The sequence below is a fragment of the Phacochoerus africanus genome, chromosome 13 (assembly GCF_016906955.1).
Source record: "Phacochoerus africanus isolate WHEZ1 chromosome 13, ROS_Pafr_v1, whole genome shotgun sequence".
Classification (NCBI taxonomy): domain Eukaryota; kingdom Metazoa; phylum Chordata; class Mammalia; order Artiodactyla; family Suidae; genus Phacochoerus; species Phacochoerus africanus.
In genome coordinates, this window is record NC_062556.1 from 68,683,919 (window position 1) to 68,705,739 (window position 21,821).

The 21,821-nt window shown below is 38.1% G+C and overlaps 1 protein-coding gene across 2 annotated transcripts in view; it reads left to right on the plus strand.

Moving 5' to 3' along the window:
- Positions 1 to 21,821, plus strand: part of PCCA (propionyl-CoA carboxylase subunit alpha) — a 363,296-nt gene that overhangs the window by 160,332 nt on the left and 181,143 nt on the right. For both annotated transcript variants that reach the window (XM_047756486.1, XM_047756487.1), the window contains 3 exons: positions 14,958 to 15,101; positions 16,444 to 16,518; positions 20,701 to 20,769. In XM_047756486.1, the coding sequence (XP_047612442.1) occupies positions 14,958 to 15,101; positions 16,444 to 16,518; positions 20,701 to 20,769 (288 nt within the window). The remainder of the gene's footprint in view (positions 1 to 14,957; positions 15,102 to 16,443; positions 16,519 to 20,700; positions 20,770 to 21,821) is intronic.

Consider the following 21,821-nt stretch of genomic DNA (forward strand, 5'->3'; position numbering starts at 1 on the left):
TCACCTCAGCTGTAAGTTTTTTCAGATTTGTCCTGTGGTTTTTTTGGTATAAGGTCTCAAAAAGTTGATACTTACTTCAAATAATTTTGTGTAGTCAGTTTAAATCGTGTACATTTACATTTGTGTCACGGATGGCTTGCCAGGAAATTATGTTCAATACCCTCCAAAGGATTGTACATGAATTTCAGGGGGAAAAAAATGAAATTTACACAGAATTTCATCATAGTAGATCTGATAGTACCTAATTTTATGCTATTTAATAACACACTTTGATAATTTGTCTCCCATTTAATGTTTAGTAATATCTCTTCTCTCTTGAGTTTGCTTCCATTGACGGTAATCCTGTCACTTACTAGACAGTTTCATTTTGATTATTTTTAGAAGCATCTGTGTCATGGAGAGATATTTGGTGGTGGAGGCTGTAACTGAATGGGAGCATGAAAAAAGGATCTTGGAATTCCTAGTATTCAGATAGCTATTCTTAGATGTTTCAAGGACTTCTTTCTGATACTGTTTAAACAGTTCGAATGTCTTTTTAGTAGTAGATTTTCTGTTTCAAATTTCTTTACTCACCTTAAATTATAATACTTAAGGTACATTCACCAAATTCTTTATCTTCTAAGATATTTGTTATCTCTAACTAGTGTTTCAGTTTGAGCCCGGAGGGCTATAATTTTCTTTGTTCTTTTTTGCCTTGGAATTTCCTGATTGAACTGTCACTTTTTCCAGCTTTAGAACATCTACATTTTTTTCTAGTAACAGAAATGTGAGTAGCATCTTCACTAGGCTAGATTTCCTTAAGAGCAAAATGTGATACAAATACTGTTTCTCCTTAAAGAGAAACACTGAGAAAGTCACCACGTTTGGTGCATAAATACTGACTGGTTTTGTTCTCAGTCTGGTCGGAATTTGTGTGTCAGGATCTATGCTTCCCCCCCCCCCCCCCCCCGTGTGTGTGTGTGTGTGTGTGTGTGTGTGTGTGTGTGTGTGTGTGTGTTGGTTTTTGAAGGCACTGTTTTCTTTTGCTTAACGTTGAAATACAAATGCTTTTGCGTTACAGGTCCCTGTTCTCCTGGCCTTAATCTCTCTTCAGAGCCCTCTTTGCTGCCAGTGCCAGGTCGCTACGTGTTACTGGGAGAGTCCTTTCTCCTCCTGAATTCAGTCTGACCTCCGTGCACCTTCATCACATTACTTCCTTTTTGGGGACCGGTCTCTGGTCACTTCTCCTAGTGGACGTGCACCTGTCTTCCATCCTTGCTCAGCTGTTTCTTTCTCTCTGCTTTGGAAAGATGGATAGATTGATAAATACTCTACCAAACCCACAATTTCATTACAATGCTATTTTAATGAAATAGTGGTATGTAATTTTGCTTGAATGATTTTAGTTTCCTATTTCATTGAATTAAAATATTAAGAATTGGTAGTACTTAGTTAAAAGAGACTCTGAATTGTCCAGAAGAGTATACATTGGAAAAGTAGCTCCCCATGCCACATTCTTTGTCATAACCATATATTTTTCCTCTAGAAGGCAACCTTTGTTTTACTTAAAAATTTATCTTTTGTAGTGTTTCATACCTAAGTTAAAGTATTATCTTCTTGATTTGTATGATTTTTATTTTTAAAAAAATTTTTTGTTATTGTGATTTCCCCAATACAATTTTTTCCTCCTCTACAGCATGATGACCCAGTTACACATACATGTTTACATTCTTTTCTCTCCCATTATCATGCTCCATCATAAGTGACTGGACATAGTTCGCCGTGATTTTTAATATTCAGTTGTGTGAACGTACAGTCATAGAACTTCACCAGTTTTCCTACTGGCAATTTTCTGGTATTCTGCAATTAGGAAAGCCTCTCTACATCACCATCTTCCACATGTGGAAGTAGAATTGCCTGGAAAGTGAGATACCCTTTTATAATGTAGTTAAGTATCGTCAAGCTCACCTGGCCAAGAGGATCTCTGTCTTTGGGTCATTGTATGATAGTGAAAAGGGCATCACATTCTCATTTTCCTTGTTACGAGCACCATTGAATTTCTCTTCCTAGATTCATGCACTTGCCTTTGTCTTGATTTGACCGTTAGATCCTTTGCTCTTTGGGTTTTCTTATTGACTTGCAGATGTTTTTATATTTTTTCAGGATATTAGCCATTGGTGGTGTCTTCAGGAAGGGATGTTCCATGAATATTTTCACATTTTTACAGAGTGAGCACTTTCTAACCAAGATCTCTGGCACCTCACTTAAATGATAACAACTTTAAAGACCGAGAGAACTGGAGAGAAAGTCTTATCTTTCCCCAGAGCCATTTGTTAACAGCCCAAGTTGGTAAATAGAGGCCTTCCTCCTCTCTCCCCAGAAGGATTTGTTTACTTACCAGAGCCGGCTTTGCTCTCTCCAGAGGTGAAGAAGGGCAGACATGCCGGCAACTCTTACATGTGCTCTGAGTGGAATAGCTGTGGGGTCCCTCTCCCGTGGTAGGTGCGCACCCCTCTGCAGGCACAGGGATATTAGGCCTGAGGGGAATTGGGGGTGTGAGGAGTGGTGCAAAGATGCCCTGTGAGTAAAGAGTTGCTTCCTTCTCCCATCCAGAAACGTAGATATAATATGTAGCAGATATGATTTGTAGCTACTTTTTTTTTTTTTTTGCTTTTTAGGGCTGCACCCATGGCATATGGAGGTTCCCAGGCTAAGGGTTGAATCAGAGCTGTAGCTGTCAGCCACTTCAGAAAATAGTTTGACCATTTCATAATTTGCCATACAATCCAGCAATTCCAGTCTATATGATGCTGGTATCATCCTTAATGGCTTTTAAACATCTTTCTAGACCCTTCTATGGTAGATTTTCAGTATTTTATGAGGTAGTATCTATTAAAAATCAAGGTTATTGAAAGTTATTGATTGTTTTATTCACTTCCATTTCTTTTTTCTTTTTTTTCTTTTTTTTTTTTTTCAAATCTACTTTATTCAGAAAGAAATTCAAAGATGTTTTAGCTATGGAAAGTTTTCATCATAATTTGTTTTATGTGTTTCTATTTTTGGCCACACCTGCAGCATGTGGAAGTTTGGGGACCAGGGATTGAACTTGTACCATGGCAGTAACCGGAGCCACAGCAGTGATAGCACTGGATCCTTAACTCGCTGAGCCACCAGGGCAACTCCCCATCAAAATTTATTAAAAAATAATAGAAGGTAATTTTTAGAGCAGTTTTATTTTTACCCAAAAATGAGTGGTAAGTGCATTGAGTTCCTGTATATCCCTTTACTCACCTGCCTCCCTGCCCCTGTCCCCCTCCTCCACCTGGCAGTTTCTCCTATTAGCAACATCTTGTATGGTGTGCTATATTTGTTACAGTTGATGAGCCAGTACTGATACACTGTTGTCGACTAAGACCTGTAGTTTCTGTTAGGATGTACTCTTGGGACTGCAGTCTATGTGTTTGACATGTCTACAGACAAGTATCCCCATTATAGTCTGGAGCAGAAGAGTTTCACTACCCTAGACACTCCTGCACCAGGACATCCTTGCATTTCTTTTCTCAGCCTTTTCACTCTTTCTTTCCTTTCCTTTTTCCCCTTCTTTCTTTTTTTCCTGTCCTTCCTCCTTTTGTCTGTTTTTCTTTCTTTTCTTCATGGTAGTTTCCAAACATATAAAAGTATTTAAATATAGCGAGAGTAGTATGGTAAAGGCCCCGAATCTGTAGCCTTGCTTCACATGTGCTTGGCCAGTATTGCTTCACATATGCCTTCTTTTCTATCCTTTCACTCCTTATAGCTGGAGTGTTTTACCACACATCTCAGACATTACATCATTTCATCCATAACTACGTCAGTGTACATGTGTAAGTTTTCCTTTCATTTCTAATACTGTTGACATATTTATCTATAATTTAGAATGTACAGTATAGATTTATTGCTATTTGTGTACCTTTTATCATTACATAGTATCTTTATTATGTTTAGGATTTTAATCTTAAATTTCGCCTTGACTCATAATCATGGTGCATCTCCTACTTCTTTTGTTTTTATTTACCTGTTCTTTTTTAAAGGCTTCTTTATCATTTGTTTTAATTATTCTTTAGGTTTCTTTTTTAAACAAACAAACAAACAAACCCTGATCTCACAATCTTTCTTTTAGTACAGAATTACAGTTCTTCCAATATTAAATACTTGATTTTATTTATTTCATCTTTACTTGTGTTTTATAATAATATTCTATATTTTGTATTTGCTCCTTTTTCTATTTGTTGCTTAAATTAAATTGCTAATTATTCCTATTGCTTCCCATTGGTAAATTGGATATTTCCTGTCCTTTAAAATTCTATTTATGTTCATCCTTCTGTTGAGATAGACATTTTCCCCATTAGTATTTGTAAAGATGGTATAACTGGTTCCCTTGACTTTCCAACACTGAAGATTCTCTGAGATAATTGCATATTTCTAGGCTGTGTTTCACTTTCCCCTGTAGTTTATCTCTTCTGTTTCCAGAGTCCCTTTAGCTTCTATATACACACCCCCTAGGCATGTTTCTAATTTACTATAGTTACTCTATCGTTCTCCTTTTTGGAGATTTCTGCCCTAGTTTGTTTGTTTAGAAAATTTTTTCATGTACTTTCCTCAGCTAGAATATATGGATGCTATGCTCTGAAATGCCCTATCTTGAAATGTATGTATTTAGCCTTGAAAAGGGAGTGATGTTTTGATTTTTGGGTTTCTGTTCTAGTCCTTAGTAGTCTAATCTGTTATAGTTTATGCATTCTTCTGTGTTCTAGCTTTTAGTATTAGGTCTGATGTCATTCTGAATTTCTCTTCCATTGAAAGGTGGACAGGGAGTTCCCTTTGTGGCTCAGTGATAACAAACCCGACTAGTATCCACGAGGATGCAGGTTCCATCCCTGACCTCGCTCAGTGGGTTAGGGATCCAGTGTTGCTGTGAGCTGTGGTGTAGGCTACAAATGTGGCTTGAACCTGGCATTGCTATGATTGTGGCATAGACTACAGCTGCAGTTTTGATTTGACCCCTAGCCCAGGAACTTCCATATGCTGCATGTTTTTCTTTTGTTTTTCTTTCTTTTTTTTGTCTTTGTAGGGCTACACCTGCAACATATGGGGGATCCCAGGCTAGGGGTTGAATCAGAGCTGTAGTTGGCGGCCTACACCACAGCCACAGCAATGCCAGATCCTTAACACACTGGGCAAGGCCAGGGATTGAACCTGCATCCTCATGGATGCTAATCAGATTCATTTCTGCTGAGCCATGATGGAAACTCCCCAGGTTTTTCTTAAATATTGGAGCTCAGGCATTTCCCCCTCACATGCCTAGGCGTGTGTTTATATCCATCAGCTCTTTATCCCGTGTGCCTTTAGAGTTTTGCAGAATTAAGTGTCTCTTCATTTCAGAGGAAGTTTCTTGTGTTAACTCTTTCCTTTAGCCATCTATTAGTTTTCTCCTTTTGTGACTCGTGTTATTTGCAGGTTAGGAATTCCAAATAAGCCCTCTAGGGCTCGTATCTTTTCATTCGTGATTACCCTCTTCTGCCTCTTGGTGTTATTTCTTTATAATCCTCTTCCAGGCTTGATTAGTGATCATCTTTTCTTTCGAGGAATTGGCTGAATTGCGTAATTGTGAGATTTTTATGTCATTTTATCCTAGAAAGTCCAATTGTATATAGAAGTAGGGTGTGTGTGTGTGTGTGTGTGTGTGTGTGTGTGTGTGCGCGTGTGCATGCCTGCTCTTGTATTGCTACTCTTGAAGTTTCTGAGGGCCCTTACTGTTTTGGATAGAGTTTTTTTTCTGTCCCTGAGCTGCTCTATTTCATTTGGCATGTGTGATTGTTATTCTGAATGCTTATCCTTTCTGGTGGGTATAGCCCCTACTGTGTTTTAACTGTGGTTGTTTTGGGTGGTCAGTGCTGAGTCCTGTCTCTTAAAATATTCTTCTGGTGGTGGTAGTCCTTCAGGTGATTGAAGACGGGACCATATCTACTCTTGAGGATAGAAAGAGCACATGTCTCCTGGCATTCTCCTTGTCTCAAGGACAGAATCCAGCCAATAACATTTGTTGACGACTCCGACTCTTTGGCAGAGAGACCAGGGACTCTTCTGGAACCTTTATTGACTTTCTCTCCAGCATCCATGGATCTCTGCAAGCCAAGCCGTCCCCATGGCCTGTTTTTCACATTCTTGTCTGGAGTTCTCTGAAGCTAGTCTTCTAGTCTTGCCCAGCCCGTGAGAGAGAAGAGCCTATTACCTGTTGTTGGCTGTCACTTTCCCTCAGATCTCAGTGCCTCACATGTTCTCGGCTGCTCCCTGGGTCTGGGGAAATGGAGAGCGTGGGGAGGGAGGGAGCCATGTTGGTGTTGCCATCTTCCCAAAGCACAAACCTCCAGCCTGGGTTATGTGGACTCTTTAATGAGCTTTAGGGGAAACTGGATACACACTTTTCTAGGGGGAAATTCAGGGAGGTTCTAGACCCCAGAATTGTTCAGGACAATTGTAGCTGACTAATGGGGAACTCATTTAATCTCTGTTTTTATTCATTGCAAGCATCCGCCATTTTCACTTGGTACAAATAAATCCTAGCTCTGCTCCTTTTCAGGTGTATGTCTGTAAGCAAGTTCCTTAGCTTCTCTCTGCTTCATTTCCCTCATCTGTAAAGTGACAGGAATATGGCATTTGCTTTATAGAATATGAGCATTAAATGAATTAATACATTTAAAATGCTCAGAATAGTGACTGGTTTATACTCAGCCCTCACTTTTGCTCCTGAGAATCTTAACCAGTAACATTGAGCATGTTTTGTTTGTTAAATATTGGTTAAATGTTTACTGTTACTGTTGTCGTTAGAATTAATGAAGCTGTCAGTAGTCATTTTTTCAGATGGCGAATTGAGCCACAAACTAATTATTACTCTTTCATCAGTTGACTGAAAGCTTATTGTTACAAATGAACATAGTTGAAATATTAACCACTTGGAAAGAAGTCTCATTTTCATCATGAGGCTGTTTGCGTAAAAGTCTAAGGGAAAAATGGAGATGGAAATCTTGCATCTAAAAATGAAACTGATAAAAGTGTTACATTGATAAGCTATTTCTGCTTAGATCTTTGCGGTAAGATTAATGTTAGGACCCTGAATACACCTTTCCAAAGTTTTTGGGTATGTATGTATGTGTGTATAATTGTTAATTTCCAAGTCTAGGTAATTTTTAGCCTTTATATAGTCTACAAAGATCAGAAGACCTAGAAAACTCCCAAATAGAAAAGAGTAAGATATTAAAGTAATTAAATGCCCAAATTTGATTTGCTGGCTCTTATTTTTGAGAACAGAGAGTGAAATTGTTCTATTTTGTTAGACCTTAGTCAGTGCCTTATACTGATTGCTACAGTGAAGGAGTAATCTACTTTTGCTGTGGAAGAAAAAGTACAGTAAAACTGTTGATTTTCTGTCCAGGCCAGATACCTCCCATGCCATCAGAGATCCCAACAGAGAATTCTGTTCTATATGGAGACTTGTTTTCCAGAAGGATTTTAGAAGCTCTTTTCCAGCATATTTATTCTTATTCTGTTATTTCACTTATTAAAAGTTAAGAATTATTGTAACCAAATTCTGATTTGTAAGAATTGACTGTAACTGAACAAATATCCTCTTCTAATTCCAGATTCTAAAAATATCTGGGACTTTCCATATTAAAAGAGTTTGGCCTTTACAGAGTTGGGGTATTTGATTGAAGGAATTGGTGGAAATAAGAGAAATTATAGAGGAATAGCTTTGTGACTAATTTGTAAAATTCCATTATTGCTGGAGAGATGTTTTAGATCTGGACAGATGTTGACCTTTTGATTGTACTTAAAGTCACAGAGGCCAGGATTCTCAGACTGGCTAGAGTAAGCCAGAACCGAGATGTTCTGGAATATTTGAAGGCAGTCTCCTAGGAAACTGAGAATGCTAAGAAGGGTATGTTAAACTTTCCCTTAAAATGTATTATCTTACTAAAAAGTTGAAGGAGGAAAGAAGTTTTCGTTATACAGGTATGAATAGGTTAAACTTGCCAGGCACTTTTAGTTAGGTTTTTGTTTGAAGGCATTTTGTAAACTATTTTGGTGTCTTTGATGTTTCGATTCTTACCTAGAATTTTTAATTATTTTATTTTTGCTTTTTAGGGCTGCACCTGAGGCACATGGAAGTTCCCAGGCTAGGGGTCTAATCAGAGCTACAGCTGCCGGCCTACACCACAGCCACAGCAACACCAGATCCGAGCCGCATCTGCCACCCACACCACAGGATCCTTAACCCACTGAGCGAGGCCAGGGATTGAACCGCAAACCTCATGATTCCTAATCGGATTCATTTCTACTGCACCACGACGGGAACTCCAGAATTTTTAACTTTTCAAATTTGTTCCTATAGTCGTTTCCGAGGGCTGCCGTAGCAATTTACCACAGACTGGTCGGCTTAAACATTCCTTTTCTTAGTTCTGGAGAGGGAAGGCCAAAGGCAAGGTGTAGGCAGGGTGGGTTTCTTCTGGAGGTCTCTGTCTTTGGCCTGTTGATGAATATCTTGTGTCTTCTTATGATCTTTCTTCCGTGCTGTGTGTTGTCTGTGTCCTAATCTCTTCATGTAAGGACATCAGTCATGTTGAATTAGGGCCCACCCTCATGACCTCATTTTAACTTAATTACCTCTCTAAAGACCCTCTCTCCAAACAAAATCATATTCAGAGGTACCAGGGGATAGGACTCACACGTATGAATTGGAGGGGGGGGCGGATACAGTTCAGCCCCTGACAGCTCTCTTATCCTTTCTTCCTCTGATTATTTGTGTTGGGGTCAACAGGGAAGCTCTATAATAGAATCTGTTCGGTTTCACTGCCCCTCTTGAATATTGCCATTATTTTCAAGGTGAGTTTACAGGAATGATGTGTGTTGGGGCCTATTTCCCAACATGGTTTTCATCTTTGAGTCCCATGGATCAAAATCTAATAACTTTAGATCTTTATTTTGAAATCCTGTATTCTCAGGAGGTAGAGCTTCAGAATTTTAATAGGTATATGTTAGATTCTGTTCTGGACAAAGAATCTCTCTGAACTGAAAGAGCAAAACCAAAAATAATGACATCAGGTATCCTTTCTGGCTGGAATAACAACAAACGAAAAAGATAGAGACCTATTATGCCAAATACCATTACGAGACTCAATTTTATATAACAGGACAATTTCCTCATATATTGACAGGTATCACACCTATCCTGCTTTGCTTAGTTGAATCAAACAGATTCTGCTTACAAAAGAGAACTCACACAGGAGTTCCCACCTTGGCGCAGCGGAAACAGATCCGACTAGGACCCGTGAGGTTGCTCAGTGGGTTAAGGATCCGGCGTGGCTGTGAGCTGTGGTGTGGGTCGCAGACGCGGCTCGGATTTCGAGCTGCTGTGGCTGTGACGTAGGGAAAAAAGATAGCTCACACCACCCAAGTCTTTGTAACATCTGTTAATTTAGACTTGTATTTAGTAGAGAAGTTATTTTGAATTGTGTTAATTTAAAAAACATTATTTGAATATTAGGAAATGCTTAATACTTACTAGTTTTATACCTCTTGTGATGATCTTATATGCCTCCTCTGTAAAGTGACAGGGACTAGGGAACAAGTTCGTGCATGTGGAGGGATTTTGTACATTTCAGTGCCACACGGATGTGAGTTACGGTAGGGACATTGGTCTTTGACTTTTAGGAGCAGCTTCTTCTTTGACTGCTGTTGGGCCTCTGCTTACCACCACCGGTGGCTACAGCTGTGATTTGACCCCTAGTCTGGAAACCTCCATATGCCTCGTTTGCGGCCCTAAAAAGACAAAAGACAAAAAAAAAAGTTTTGTAATATGGAAAACAAAAAATGCTAGTGACATTGCTTTAATTTTTATTAATTTTTAGTTTGAAATTATTCAGGTAAGTAGAAAAATTGCACAATATTACAGAGAATTTCTGAGCACCCTTTACTAACATTTATATTTGCTTTATCCTTACGCCTGTTTTTATTTCTTTATATGTATCTTCTTTACCTGAAACATTTCCGAGTAAGTTGCAGGCCTAGTGCCTCTTTGCCCCAATAGATATATATTTCCTAAAGAACCAAGAAAATGCTTTGACGTTCCCACAGTACCATTATCAATATCAGAATGTTAGTATTAACGTTTGCTGTCATCCAGTCTACAATCATAGTCACATCTCACCAATTGTCCACTAACGCCTTTTTATAGTAAAACACAAAGTTTTTCCAGCTCGGGATCCTGTGTTACATTTACTTGTCATGTCTCTTTAGTTTCTCTCCATCTGGAACAGTTTCTTAGTCTTTTCATGTGCTATGATCTTTAAATTTTTTTATGAGCACAGGCCATTTATTTCATAGAATGTTCCTTATTTTACGTTTGTCTTTTTTTTCTTTTGATTATATTCAGGCGTTGCATTTTTGTTGGAGTACTACCAAAATTCTGTTATTCTGCTGTGAGCACCATATAGCAGACATGCAATGTCTGTTTATCCCACTATCGGTGATGCCGGCATGGCTAAGGTGGCGTCTCTTGCATTTCCCCACCACAGTGTTACTGTTTCTCCCCCTGTCGTTAATGAAGTTTTCCTACTGGAAGATACTTTGAAACTCTGGAAATATCCTATTCTTTCCTTCACTAGTTTTAGATACTTCCTAGTTTGTACTTAAGGAAGAATAAGACTAAAGATTACAGTGGCAGTGGAGGTAGATCAAGACCACACAATGCCTGAAAGAGTTAGCTCTTCTAAGTTTATTACTATTGAAATTTGATACATTAAGAATGAGGTGAAGCAAAATCTAGTCACCTCATCACTGTATTTGATAAGCTCAGTTATTAAATTTGGGGAAATACATTTGAAGCAACAGATTAATAAGAGTGGCAAGAGGTCTAGACCCAAACAGACAATAGTGACAGTCTGATGGTGACCAAGAAGATGAAACAAATTAAAATAGGAAATCTATAAAAAGTTGTCAGGCTGTGACCATCTACTATTGGCATATAGAACTATACATACTCATTCTATATTTTGAGTGTGATTATATAACCATAATATGGCATTTGATGATTGCAATTGTTTGTACCTGTTTGAACAAAAGATTCATGGTGAGATAGGGACATGTCAGTACAAACTGATTTATAAGCTACTAATAGAACCTGCAGAGTAGCACTGACTTGATGAATATATCCAATCAATAATTTGCCTTCAAGGATCCAGAAATTCTAACTTGGTAGGGTTTAACTCTTTTTGGCTTGTGTGTGTGTGTGTGTGTGTGTGTGTGTGTGTGTGTGTGTGTGTGTGTGTATGTTTTCTATTTCTCTCTTTATTTTTTTGGGGGGGGTGCTAAGTATTACATTTGCTGACTAAATCACAAGACTTATCTACTCAGATGTCAGTATTAATCTCGAATGCATAGTCACACTCTCCGGTGGATCCCTCATTCACATTTCTTGGAACTAGTACACATATCCGTTGGGTAGGAAAATTAAGTATGAAGATAGGTTCTCAAAAACTGGGTGAGAATAGAGTCATAACAAGGGAATTGAGGTTTGTATTTTGAATGTTTGAGGCATTGTTTCTAAAACTATGTTCTATGGAATTTTCAATCCATAAAGATACTCTGGAAGAGAAGAGGTGTCTATTCAAATGAGTCCTGTGCAGTCTCCTCTCAGAGGGTCCTGAGGCGTATTCACAGATGAATGGGTCAAGGAGTCTTTCTGAAAAAGGGTTACAGAGATCTTGTTCCCCACCCGCATCCCCCACATAATACCCCTCAGAATAGATGTTTATTAGCATCAGATTTTATAGGTAGCTTTTTCCTTCTATGTTGGACAAGGTGAACTTGTTGGCTTAGCAGATGCCAATCTTTGAGTTTTTTTCTTTTTATAACGTTTCGTTGTGGTCAGCCACCTTACTTTCCACTGATCTTTCTTTCTTTCCTTTTTTTTTTTTGTCTTTTGGTCTTTTTAGGGCTACACCTGTTGCATATGGAGGTTCCCAGGCTAAGGGTCTGATCAGAGCTGTTGCTGCCAGCCTACACCACAGCCACAGCAACACCAGATCCGAGCCGCATCTGTGACCTACATCACAGCTCACGGCCACGCCAGAACCTTAACCCACTGAGCAAGGCCAGGGATTCGTTTCCCCTGCACCACTACAGGAACTCCCCTTTCTTTTTCTTTTCTTTTTTAAAGATAGTTAAAAACTTCTATTGAATTATATTTTGGCTTGGGAGGTATTTTGTCTCTTTGTGTATTTCTTAGATTGTAAGTGTTGAGCTGAACTTGCATAGGGAAACACTTCTGAGTTCTCAGGGAGGGGTATACATGGTTATTTCAACAATGTCAGACTTTTTACAAGGCTCCTGATCATCATAATAATACAGATGTAAAGGAAATGTATCACATACCCTGTTGAATAATTTCTGACATCTATTAAAATGTATTTAGAAAATATGGAACAGATAATCCTATCTAAAAATAATAAACAAACAAACAAAAAACAGAAACAGATCATGGCCAAGAAGAGCAGACTTGGGGTTGTGGGGGGAAGGGGAGGAGTGGGAGGGATGGGCATTTTGGGGGTTTGGGGGAGGCAAACTGTTATGCCTGGAATGGACGGGCAGTGGAATCTTACTGTACAGCACAGGGAAGTGTATGTGATTGGGTCACTTTGTTGTACAACAGAACTTGATGAAACGTTGTAAATCAACTATATTTTAACAATAGTGAAAAAAGAATAAACAATGTATTTATAAATATTTCTTTAAAATTTTTTAAAAAAGACATATATCTGTTACCTGGCATGCCAGGCTATTTTGTAACAATACCTGAACCTAAGAGGATATTTTAAAAAAATTATTTAGCTAGTAATTGTGCTTTCAGAATTTAGGTTTTTTTTAGTTATCTACTTATTTTGAAATACATGCAGCTCATTAATTAAAATTGTAAAAATGATGTGTTATGTTTCTATTATGTAACTCTTAAATTGGGTTAAAGTGGGTCCATTTTTAGATTCTCTTCAGTATAGATCTAATGAACTTTTTTTGCTGCACATTTATAGGAAGGTCTTCTAAGGTGAAACGAAGCCTTATAATGAATTTGGATCTCTAGACTTTTATGTAATAGATTTTTATAAAAGACAACATCACCTAATTATATAGCTGTTTATATTTACTATGCGCTTCGTATACTTTTTTCTGTGAAAAACAACAGGAAGGTCATATCACCAATCCTGCCTCTACCACATAATATAGATGTGACTCTGGATTTGCTGCTCATTCTTTCATTCAGTGTCTATTTATTTGTCTTGTATATCACGTACTTTCCGGGGCATTAGACATAGAAGAATAAAATTAAATCATTTACTGAGTTTTTGAAGTTGTTTTCTCACTTAACAGAGATATGCAGATAATATTGATATAAAGCCCTTGGCACATAGTAGGTTCAGCTCTTGTACAGTTAAGGTGGTAAGATCATTTCTCACATGAAATTTTTTTCTAGCAATAATAGAGGGGCTTTACATGTGTTCCCTTCTTATTATATTTATCATGTAAAATCTTGTTTCTTTGAAAACCATAATTTGCTTTCAAAAGCATATATTCTGAACTATCTAATAAGATCTTTATTTAGTGTCACATTTATTTTACAAAGGGTAGATGCTTATTTTAGTGATGATTTGTCATTAAAATTATGTCAAAATGTCTTAAAATGTTGTTGAAACTGTAAACAAATTCATAACACACACAGAGCTAATTATGGATGCCATCTGTTTATTTTTACAAAGCTTTTTTTTTTTTTTTTAAAGACCATGGCATTGTCTGCTTATGATAAGCTTCAAGATTATTATAATGACTAAATCCTGTCCTTCAATTAGTGTAGTTGAAGATGGGAAGGCAATTCGTTTGTTCATTGACCTTTTCCCGTGTCAGAGTGTATGAAACATGACATGTCATGATAAAGAAACTATTGTGAAGTACATTTAGAACATGCTTAATTTTTATGAGAAGAGAAATTGGTATCAGAGCAGCAGATGTGGCCAAAGTTTTATTTAAATTTTCGAAACTTATTCAAGGTTTTAGATGCAAGACAGATTCTCTCCTTTTTACCTGTGCCATAAGTGGCTGTGTTTGGGCTCAGTGTACTTTGGGAACTTGTAAGCAATCGATCAGATTTATAATGATGTGCATGTCTGTTTGTTTCCCTTTATGTCTGTGCATGTTTTTGTACATGTGTCTCCCATGTGTTAGTGTGGAAGGCCAGGGATCCCCATGACAGCATCATCCGAAGTAGTTATCAGCAATTTGCTGAGAGAGCAGAGTGATTTCACCGGCTCAGTTTTGCTTTTGTGCATGCTAAGCACTCCCCACCTAAGTCTGGAGGGAAACAACCTGCAGGATCCATCTGCTCCTTTCTGCTACACTGCATTGATGTAAGAGTACGCTAATCTGGTTGCTTGTCAGGACAGGTTAGTGAAAGCATGCAAGTGGGTGAGACTCGGGCTCAGCCAGCGCTTTGGAAAATCATAAGCTGCCTCTCTGGATGCCATGCTAAGTGTAGCAGAATAGGTTGATTATCAGCCACATTGAGGACTGCAGTGAAATGTGTAATTTTTCACTTGAGAAGTGGTTTCAAAATTTGAAGCCTTAAGCATTGTTGGACCGTGTCTAGTTAAAAATTGGGAAGAGTAGTACAGACTGTTTACAAATACCTTCTGGGTGTCGGTTTTTCCTTTCCAGTTTTTTATGATATTGTGTTGCTTCTTTAATTTTATTCTCTTGGATTGTTTTTAAGTCAGATATGATTAAATATTAAATACAATTAACCTCATTTCACCCAGAAGTTGTTGACATTGTTCTTGCCTCCTTCTGTGTATTTACCTTTTCCTACACCTACTGACGGGCAGGTCTTGGCCTTGCAGGTTGAGCATCCTGTCACAGAATGCATTACTGGCCTGGACCTAGTCCAAGAAATGATCCGTGTGGCCAAGGGTTACCCTCTCAGGCACAGACAAGCGGATATTCCCATTAACGGCTGGGCAGTCGAATGTCGGGTTTATGCGGAGGTAAAATGGATGATGTTGGGAGGAAGAATGGGTGGTGTAGCTGCATAGAGCTGAACAGCAAGATGAAGTTGGAGTCTTATAACTATGTCAAGATTTTGATTATGTAATCAGAATTGAACCAGAAAAAGAGGTTAGATCATTTGGACATAGCGCAAAAGAGTTTTAAAGGATTGAGTTTAATTAATTTTCCTGTGGGTTTTTTTTTTTTTTTCCTTTCTTTCTTTTCTGGATGGAGAAACAGCTACTAATCAGTTTAAGGGGCAACAAAGCATTAGTTAACTATTCTTGTGCTAGAATGGACTGTGGTTTTTGTTTTATTTGCTTATTTTCAAACCGTATTTGAAATAAATAGGAACATTTATTTCTGTGTGTATAAGTATGTATGTTCTTTTTAAAGAGCTGCCCTGGGTACACATCAGTTGTTAATTCATTGTGTACTTAAGTTTTTTCTAACAGCTTTTTTTCCGAATAATTCTATGTGAAAATATGATTGTGAGAAAGTAACAGCGAAAATTTTGAATTGCAAAGCTTTAATTTATAATTTAAATTATGGCTTTTCCTCGTAAACTCTCAGATTATTTTATAACTATATGAATCAGATAATAAAGCAGTCATCCTCTGAAAATTCTTTTTCAAATGATTAAAACAAAAAACATACCATTTTTTACTTTCAGACATCAAAAACTGTAAAATAAAAGACAAATTAGCAGTATCTGTTTAGAACTCTGGAGGTTGTTTTGAAATGTTTTCTAAGGGTCTTCAGAAATATATTTTGGTTTGGTTATTGTTCTTGCTTTTTATTCTATTTTAAGTGGAATTTTTTTCTTCCCTGTTATGACACTGAACTAATTTAATATCTATTCTGATAATTTACGATGTTTGCAAATGGAGCATATATCTCAGCGCATACAAAGTTACTTTTCCGGTCCTTACTTGAAGACCCAAACCCCTCAAATTTTACCATATGTGAGCTGTTTTGAGAGTATCTTTAGTGCACTACATTTGTTTTTCTGAACTTCGATATGTTTTGATGTAGCGCCTAGGTTATTTTATTTTTGCCCAAGGCATTCTAAGAAGATTTATAAAAAGTTGGAATTTTACCAATTTCAATAAAGTATGATCAAGGTCAAGCTAAATTCTGCTTACAGTTCTGTGTAATTTTTAAATACACTTCTACGTTGTCTAGCGTGAGGATAAGACAATAGGATTCTGAAATCTGTGATTTGGTAAATGCTAACATTGAAAACAGGCCTATAAATGCTCCTTCATTGTATAAATATTTAACCTTACTTGTGCTGATTTATATTTCAAAGACTGTGCTTCCTGTCCTTTGAACTTTCAGGACCCCTACAAGTCCTTCGGTTTACCGTCTATTGGGAGATTGTCTCAGTACCAAGAGCCAATACATCTACCTGGTGTAAGTCAGTAAGCTCTAATACCAAGGGAGGGGGTCAAATCTTGATTTATGTCATACTTTTTATGTTGAAGCATGTCAACACCAAAGAGTGTAAATTGAATGACAAGTGACATTGATGGGGAATCACAGTTTTTTGTTTTTTTTTTTCAATATTTTGTACTTTATGATGGGCAAGAAAGGCAGAGTTCACTTAACAGGGGACATCTGCCTTCTACATAAACGCTAACTCATAATGTTCCCCATTCTTTTGAAAATCGTAGTGAAAGAAGATCATGGAATCTTAAGAATAGGAAATGACTTTTTTATGTTATACGTTAATCTTTTCAATGAATCTAATCCAGCTTCTGTATAGGCAGAAATTCAAACACAAAATCAGCTCGTTAATTGAAAGGCATTAAGGAAAAACAAAGTGTGCCTCATTCTATTATGTGTCAGAGACTTTAAAAAGTACATATTATGTATACCAGTAAAAGGACAGGGATCACTATCCACTTGCTTTATACGTCTTCTGTATTTAATAGCTGTTCTTTAAATAGTTTTTGTTGCATAAAAGAACAAGGACATACCCTTTCTCTTAATCAAGGTAATAAGTGCATATATATATGACATTATGTTAGGCTAGTGGATGACAAGGCTGTACCATCTGTGAATATGATTATCTAGTTTGATTACTGGCATGAAGATGGTGAAAGATTACAGGAAGACTTCTAAATTTGGAGATGTTATTGGATATATGATTTATTTCACTTTTTAAATTGTTTTTGCCCATGTGCTTTCTAAAGGGACTCGACCCTTTCTAGGCTCAGAGACTCCATGCTGTGTTCAAAGCCTGAAGGCAGGAAAAAAAAAATTGTAGAGATTTAACAGGCATTATGTGACGTTAAATAGCAGATGAGAAAACAAGTATCATAGGGACATAGCTAAACATTTTTTTAATCAAAGAAAAAAGTATTAAATAAAAATTCGTAATGATTACTCTGGTTGTTAGAAGTTTTCACCATGTTGTAATAGCTAACAGGATGTCAAACATTTTGCCCTTGCAAGTTTTTGCAATTTGCAATTTTCAGACGTGAGACCTGTTGAAAGTACAAGTGATAATGGACAAACTATACCCCCTACAGTCTTTGTCCCACCAAATCTTTCTTCAATTAATGCTGCAGCAGGAGTTTTATGTAATAACATTTGCAGTTGCGAGCCATCCATAGAAAGAAAAAACAATTAAAATGCCTTAAATGTTCTGCTTACTGCTGTTATTTGCTTGTGTGAATGTTGCATGTCAGCTAAATGGACCAAGGAATAGATAAAGTGACTGGGTGCGGGAGAGTGCATACTAAGCTTTGTCTATCATTATTGCTGGGAGCAATCAAATTGATGTCAGCAGGACAGTAGATGCGTTGACAGCTGTAATTATGTATCTCCATGGTGATCACTTTTGGCCTGTCATGGAGGCCCACGAGTCCCCTCCCTTGGAAGCATTTAATCAGATTGGGCTGTCACTTGTCAGGTAGACATGGCGGGCTGGGAGTTGGGCTGAGGGGAGAGGTGACTCGAGAATGAAGGGTGGGGGACAGCTGATAGTTTCACGGGGTCCGCCGCTGGTACGGAAGAAAGACATTTAAATTATGCCCGAGGTTTCTGAGCAATGGTTTGAGACTCATACACAGGTGCTTGGGTGGTGGTGGGGGCGCGGTTTTCTTCCTGGCCTTCTTAAACTAGATCAGTTTTAACTCAGGAAATTCTTTGCAGCCCTTCCCTTTTTTGGCCACAGGAATACATACTTCAGAGTTAACTTATGGTTTGTACTTTTCTTCTGTAAGCCTCCTGTTTGCTTATGTGGCGATGGTGAAGATTTTCACTTTACCTTTGATCACTGTGCTGTGTAATTTGTTATTGTTCTGCTCAGAAATTTGGTTACAATCCCTTTTGACTACTCCTGAAGCTTTTAGTGCAAAAGCACGAATGTATTTTTTGGCATAGGCTTTGTTTTCATGGAGGAATGGATACAATTTCAATTTTAATTCATTGTTAAGACATTTTAAAAAAAACTGATTATTATTTGGGAAAAGCTACATAAACAGTAAGTTATAAGTCAGCATTTTCATGCTTTGTTACAGTTTTAAAGTGGAAATGTTGATTTGCTTGTATAAAGGTATGTGTTGATTATATATAATGCATCTCGGCTTTGTCATATGTATTTTTAAATTAAGATGACATACCTTTTGTGATAATAATTTTAGTAAGTAACAAAGACTTAGATATCTGAGAGCCCTAGGTAACTTAACTTTTATTCAAGGATGTTGTTTTTCAAGGTAACTAAAATTTTAAGTTATGACCTGTAAGAGAAGGTAATAAATATTCTTTGTTGTTTGTTATTTTACCAGTGGGTTGCCCATCAGAGTTCCCCTCCACACTAGCATTGTGGCAGTCTGTGTTAGCAAATGGGAGGACAGGCTTAAAGTCGAAAGTTTTGGAACTTGTCTCATTATCAATTTTAAACACAGCTTTAGCAAGCATGCTATGGTTTTTAAATATGTGATAGTAAAGTTAATTCTTTAACTTTTTGCTACTAAAATTAAGAAAATGCAAGTTCAGAGATGTCTTTTCTATTCTGTAACTGGATTACCATTTGCCATTTTGGGGCTGTTTAAACGCGGCGAGGAGATAGATTATGATGCTGCTTTCACAGCTGCCCCAGTAATTCTTGTCTAATTTTTATAAACGCCGTGAATTTCATAGAACTTCAGTTTATGTCCTGAAGCATGTTCTCAGAAAATAGAAAGCCAAGTATATGTTTTAAGTGGGCTGAATGACTTTCATTTAAAATGAAGATTTTCACGTGTGAATGTAAACGCACATGTATATATCCATATTTTTGCATGAGTCTTTTGCAAATACAGAGATAAAAGCACTCTGGGTATGTGATAATGTTAACTTCTAAAAATCTTAGGCAGAGACTAACAGTGGTCTGATTTCTTTTTCAAGAGATTGAAGCTATGGTTTATCTTTTTATGTCACCGAGTAATGAAGCCATCATCGAACCCTCATGCGGATATCCTAGACAAGAGGTTCTACATGTGGTCCCTTGATAATTGCTGAAATTAAAATATTAAAGGCCTAACAGCCGCTGTGTTGACCTTTTTCTGCCTTGCTGCAGACAGATGAGCTGCTGCTTATGAGGAAGGCTTTGTCCCACAGGTGGGGCCTACGTGAGCTTCCGCTCTTGTCTTCCCACCCCTTTACTGTGTTGGGTGTCCAAGCCCTGCTGTTCTAGCTGCTTCCATTCACTTCCTCTGTCCTCAGGCCCCCTGGGACCTGCTTGACTGTCTTAACTATTTTGATTAGCTTTTAAATACTTCAGATTCCAAAACTTAAGCACAATAATGTAATAAATATTTCGTCTTCAGCAACTGCTCATTTTAAAGTTTTACATGGCTAACCTTTGTGCCTTACTGCCGGTATCAAACAGGGAGATGAAAACAAGAATCAGCGATGTACTAACTAACTTGTTGGCTGGTTAACAGCAATCAGGTTCTTCAAAAGAATATTTTGAACTTGTGCTGTTTTTTTTTCCCCCCATGAAAATCACAGAATCAGAACTCTAATTGGGGCTGTGTCCTTACAAAGCAAAGCCAGGAGAAAAGCTGTGTAAACATGAAAGTCTCAGGGGACTAACAGTAACAGGGAAAAAAAAAAAATCGTTTTACAGTTGAGAGGATGAGGCAAAAAAGGAAAGTGTTACAGACATGAAAGCCCCAGGACCAGCGTTCCTATGGAGCTGATGAGCAGAGCCTGACTGGGGTGGGCTGTGGAACTCTCGGAAGAGTGCAGTGGGGAGTGTGATCAGAAGGGCCGTGGTTCGTGCTCTGCTCCAGCTGGAGACACCATCGAATAGCTGCAAGCGCGTCCCAGGATAGTGATTGGTATACATGGGTTTTTTTTTTTCCCCTCTTTTTTAGTTTTTCCCTTTAGTGGGAGAACAAAAAATATACATTGTGTATATATACTGTTGAATAACAGATCAAGATAATTTGGTCTCTCTGTATCTTTAGATTGTTTACCTACTTCCTGGAAGCTGCAGTGTTATTTGAAATTGAAATTATCCATCGGCGTCATGGAAGTTTGTTGTGAGAAAAATAGCTGCACAATATGAAGTTAGTTTCACTTTCTTTTTCTTTCTTCCAGGTCCGGGTTGACAGCGGCATCCAGCCAGGAAGTGATATTAGCATTTATTATGATCCAATGATTTCAAAAGTTAGTTTGATTTCTTTTTTTTTTTTGTCTTTTGTCTTTTTGTTGTTGTTGTTGTTGTTATTGTTGTTGTTGCTATTTCTTGGGCCGCTCCCTCGGCATATGGAGGTTCCCAGGCTAGGGGTCGAATCGGAGCTGTAGCCACCGGCCTACGCCAGAGCCACAGCAACGCAGGATCCAAGCTGCGTCTGCAACCTACACCACAGCTCACGGCAACGCCGGATCGTTAACCCACTGAGCAAGGGCAGGGACCGAACCCGCAACCTCATGGTTCCTAGTCAGATTCGTTAACCACTGCGCCCCGACGGGAACTCCTAGTTTGATTTCTTAATGGTTTTTTCTAGTTTTCTTCTAAAAAGACAGTGGACATATTAATTAAAAAGTCTGAATCACTTGTGATGAAACATGATGGAACATGAGAAAAAGAGTGTATATATGTGTATAACTGGGTTGGTCACTTTGCTGTGGCAGAAAATGACAGAACATGGTAAATCAACTGTAATAAAAAAATTTTAATAAAATAAAAATACAAAAGAAAAAAGTCTAAAAGGGGGCCTATATCTGAATCATGTGCCATAATTAAACAAATAATTGTGGCCAACTGCTGGAAAAATGAAAGCCAGAGTTCTCCCTGTCGTGGCGCAGCGGGAACGAATCTGACTAGTAACCATGAGGTTATAGGTTCAATCCTGGCCTCGCTCAGTGGGTTAAGGATCCGGCATTGTCGTGAGCTGTGGTGTAGGTCACAGATTCGGCTCAGATCCTGCATTGCTGTGGCTGTGCCGTAGGCCAGCAGCTATAGCTCCGATTAGGCCCTTAGCCTGGGAACTCCATACGCCACAAGTGCGGGCCTAAAAAGCAAAAGAAAGAAAGAAAGCAAAAAAAAAAAAAAAAAGCCAACCAGCTTTTCTTTCTCTTAAGAGAAATTTCAACCCCATGTTGCTTGGCCACCCCTCTTCCTCCCCCATCAAATCAAACCATCACCTCAGAACACCCGCACCCCATAACAAAGTTACCTAACCATTGGCACCAGCTCAGCCCACCGCGGCGAGAAG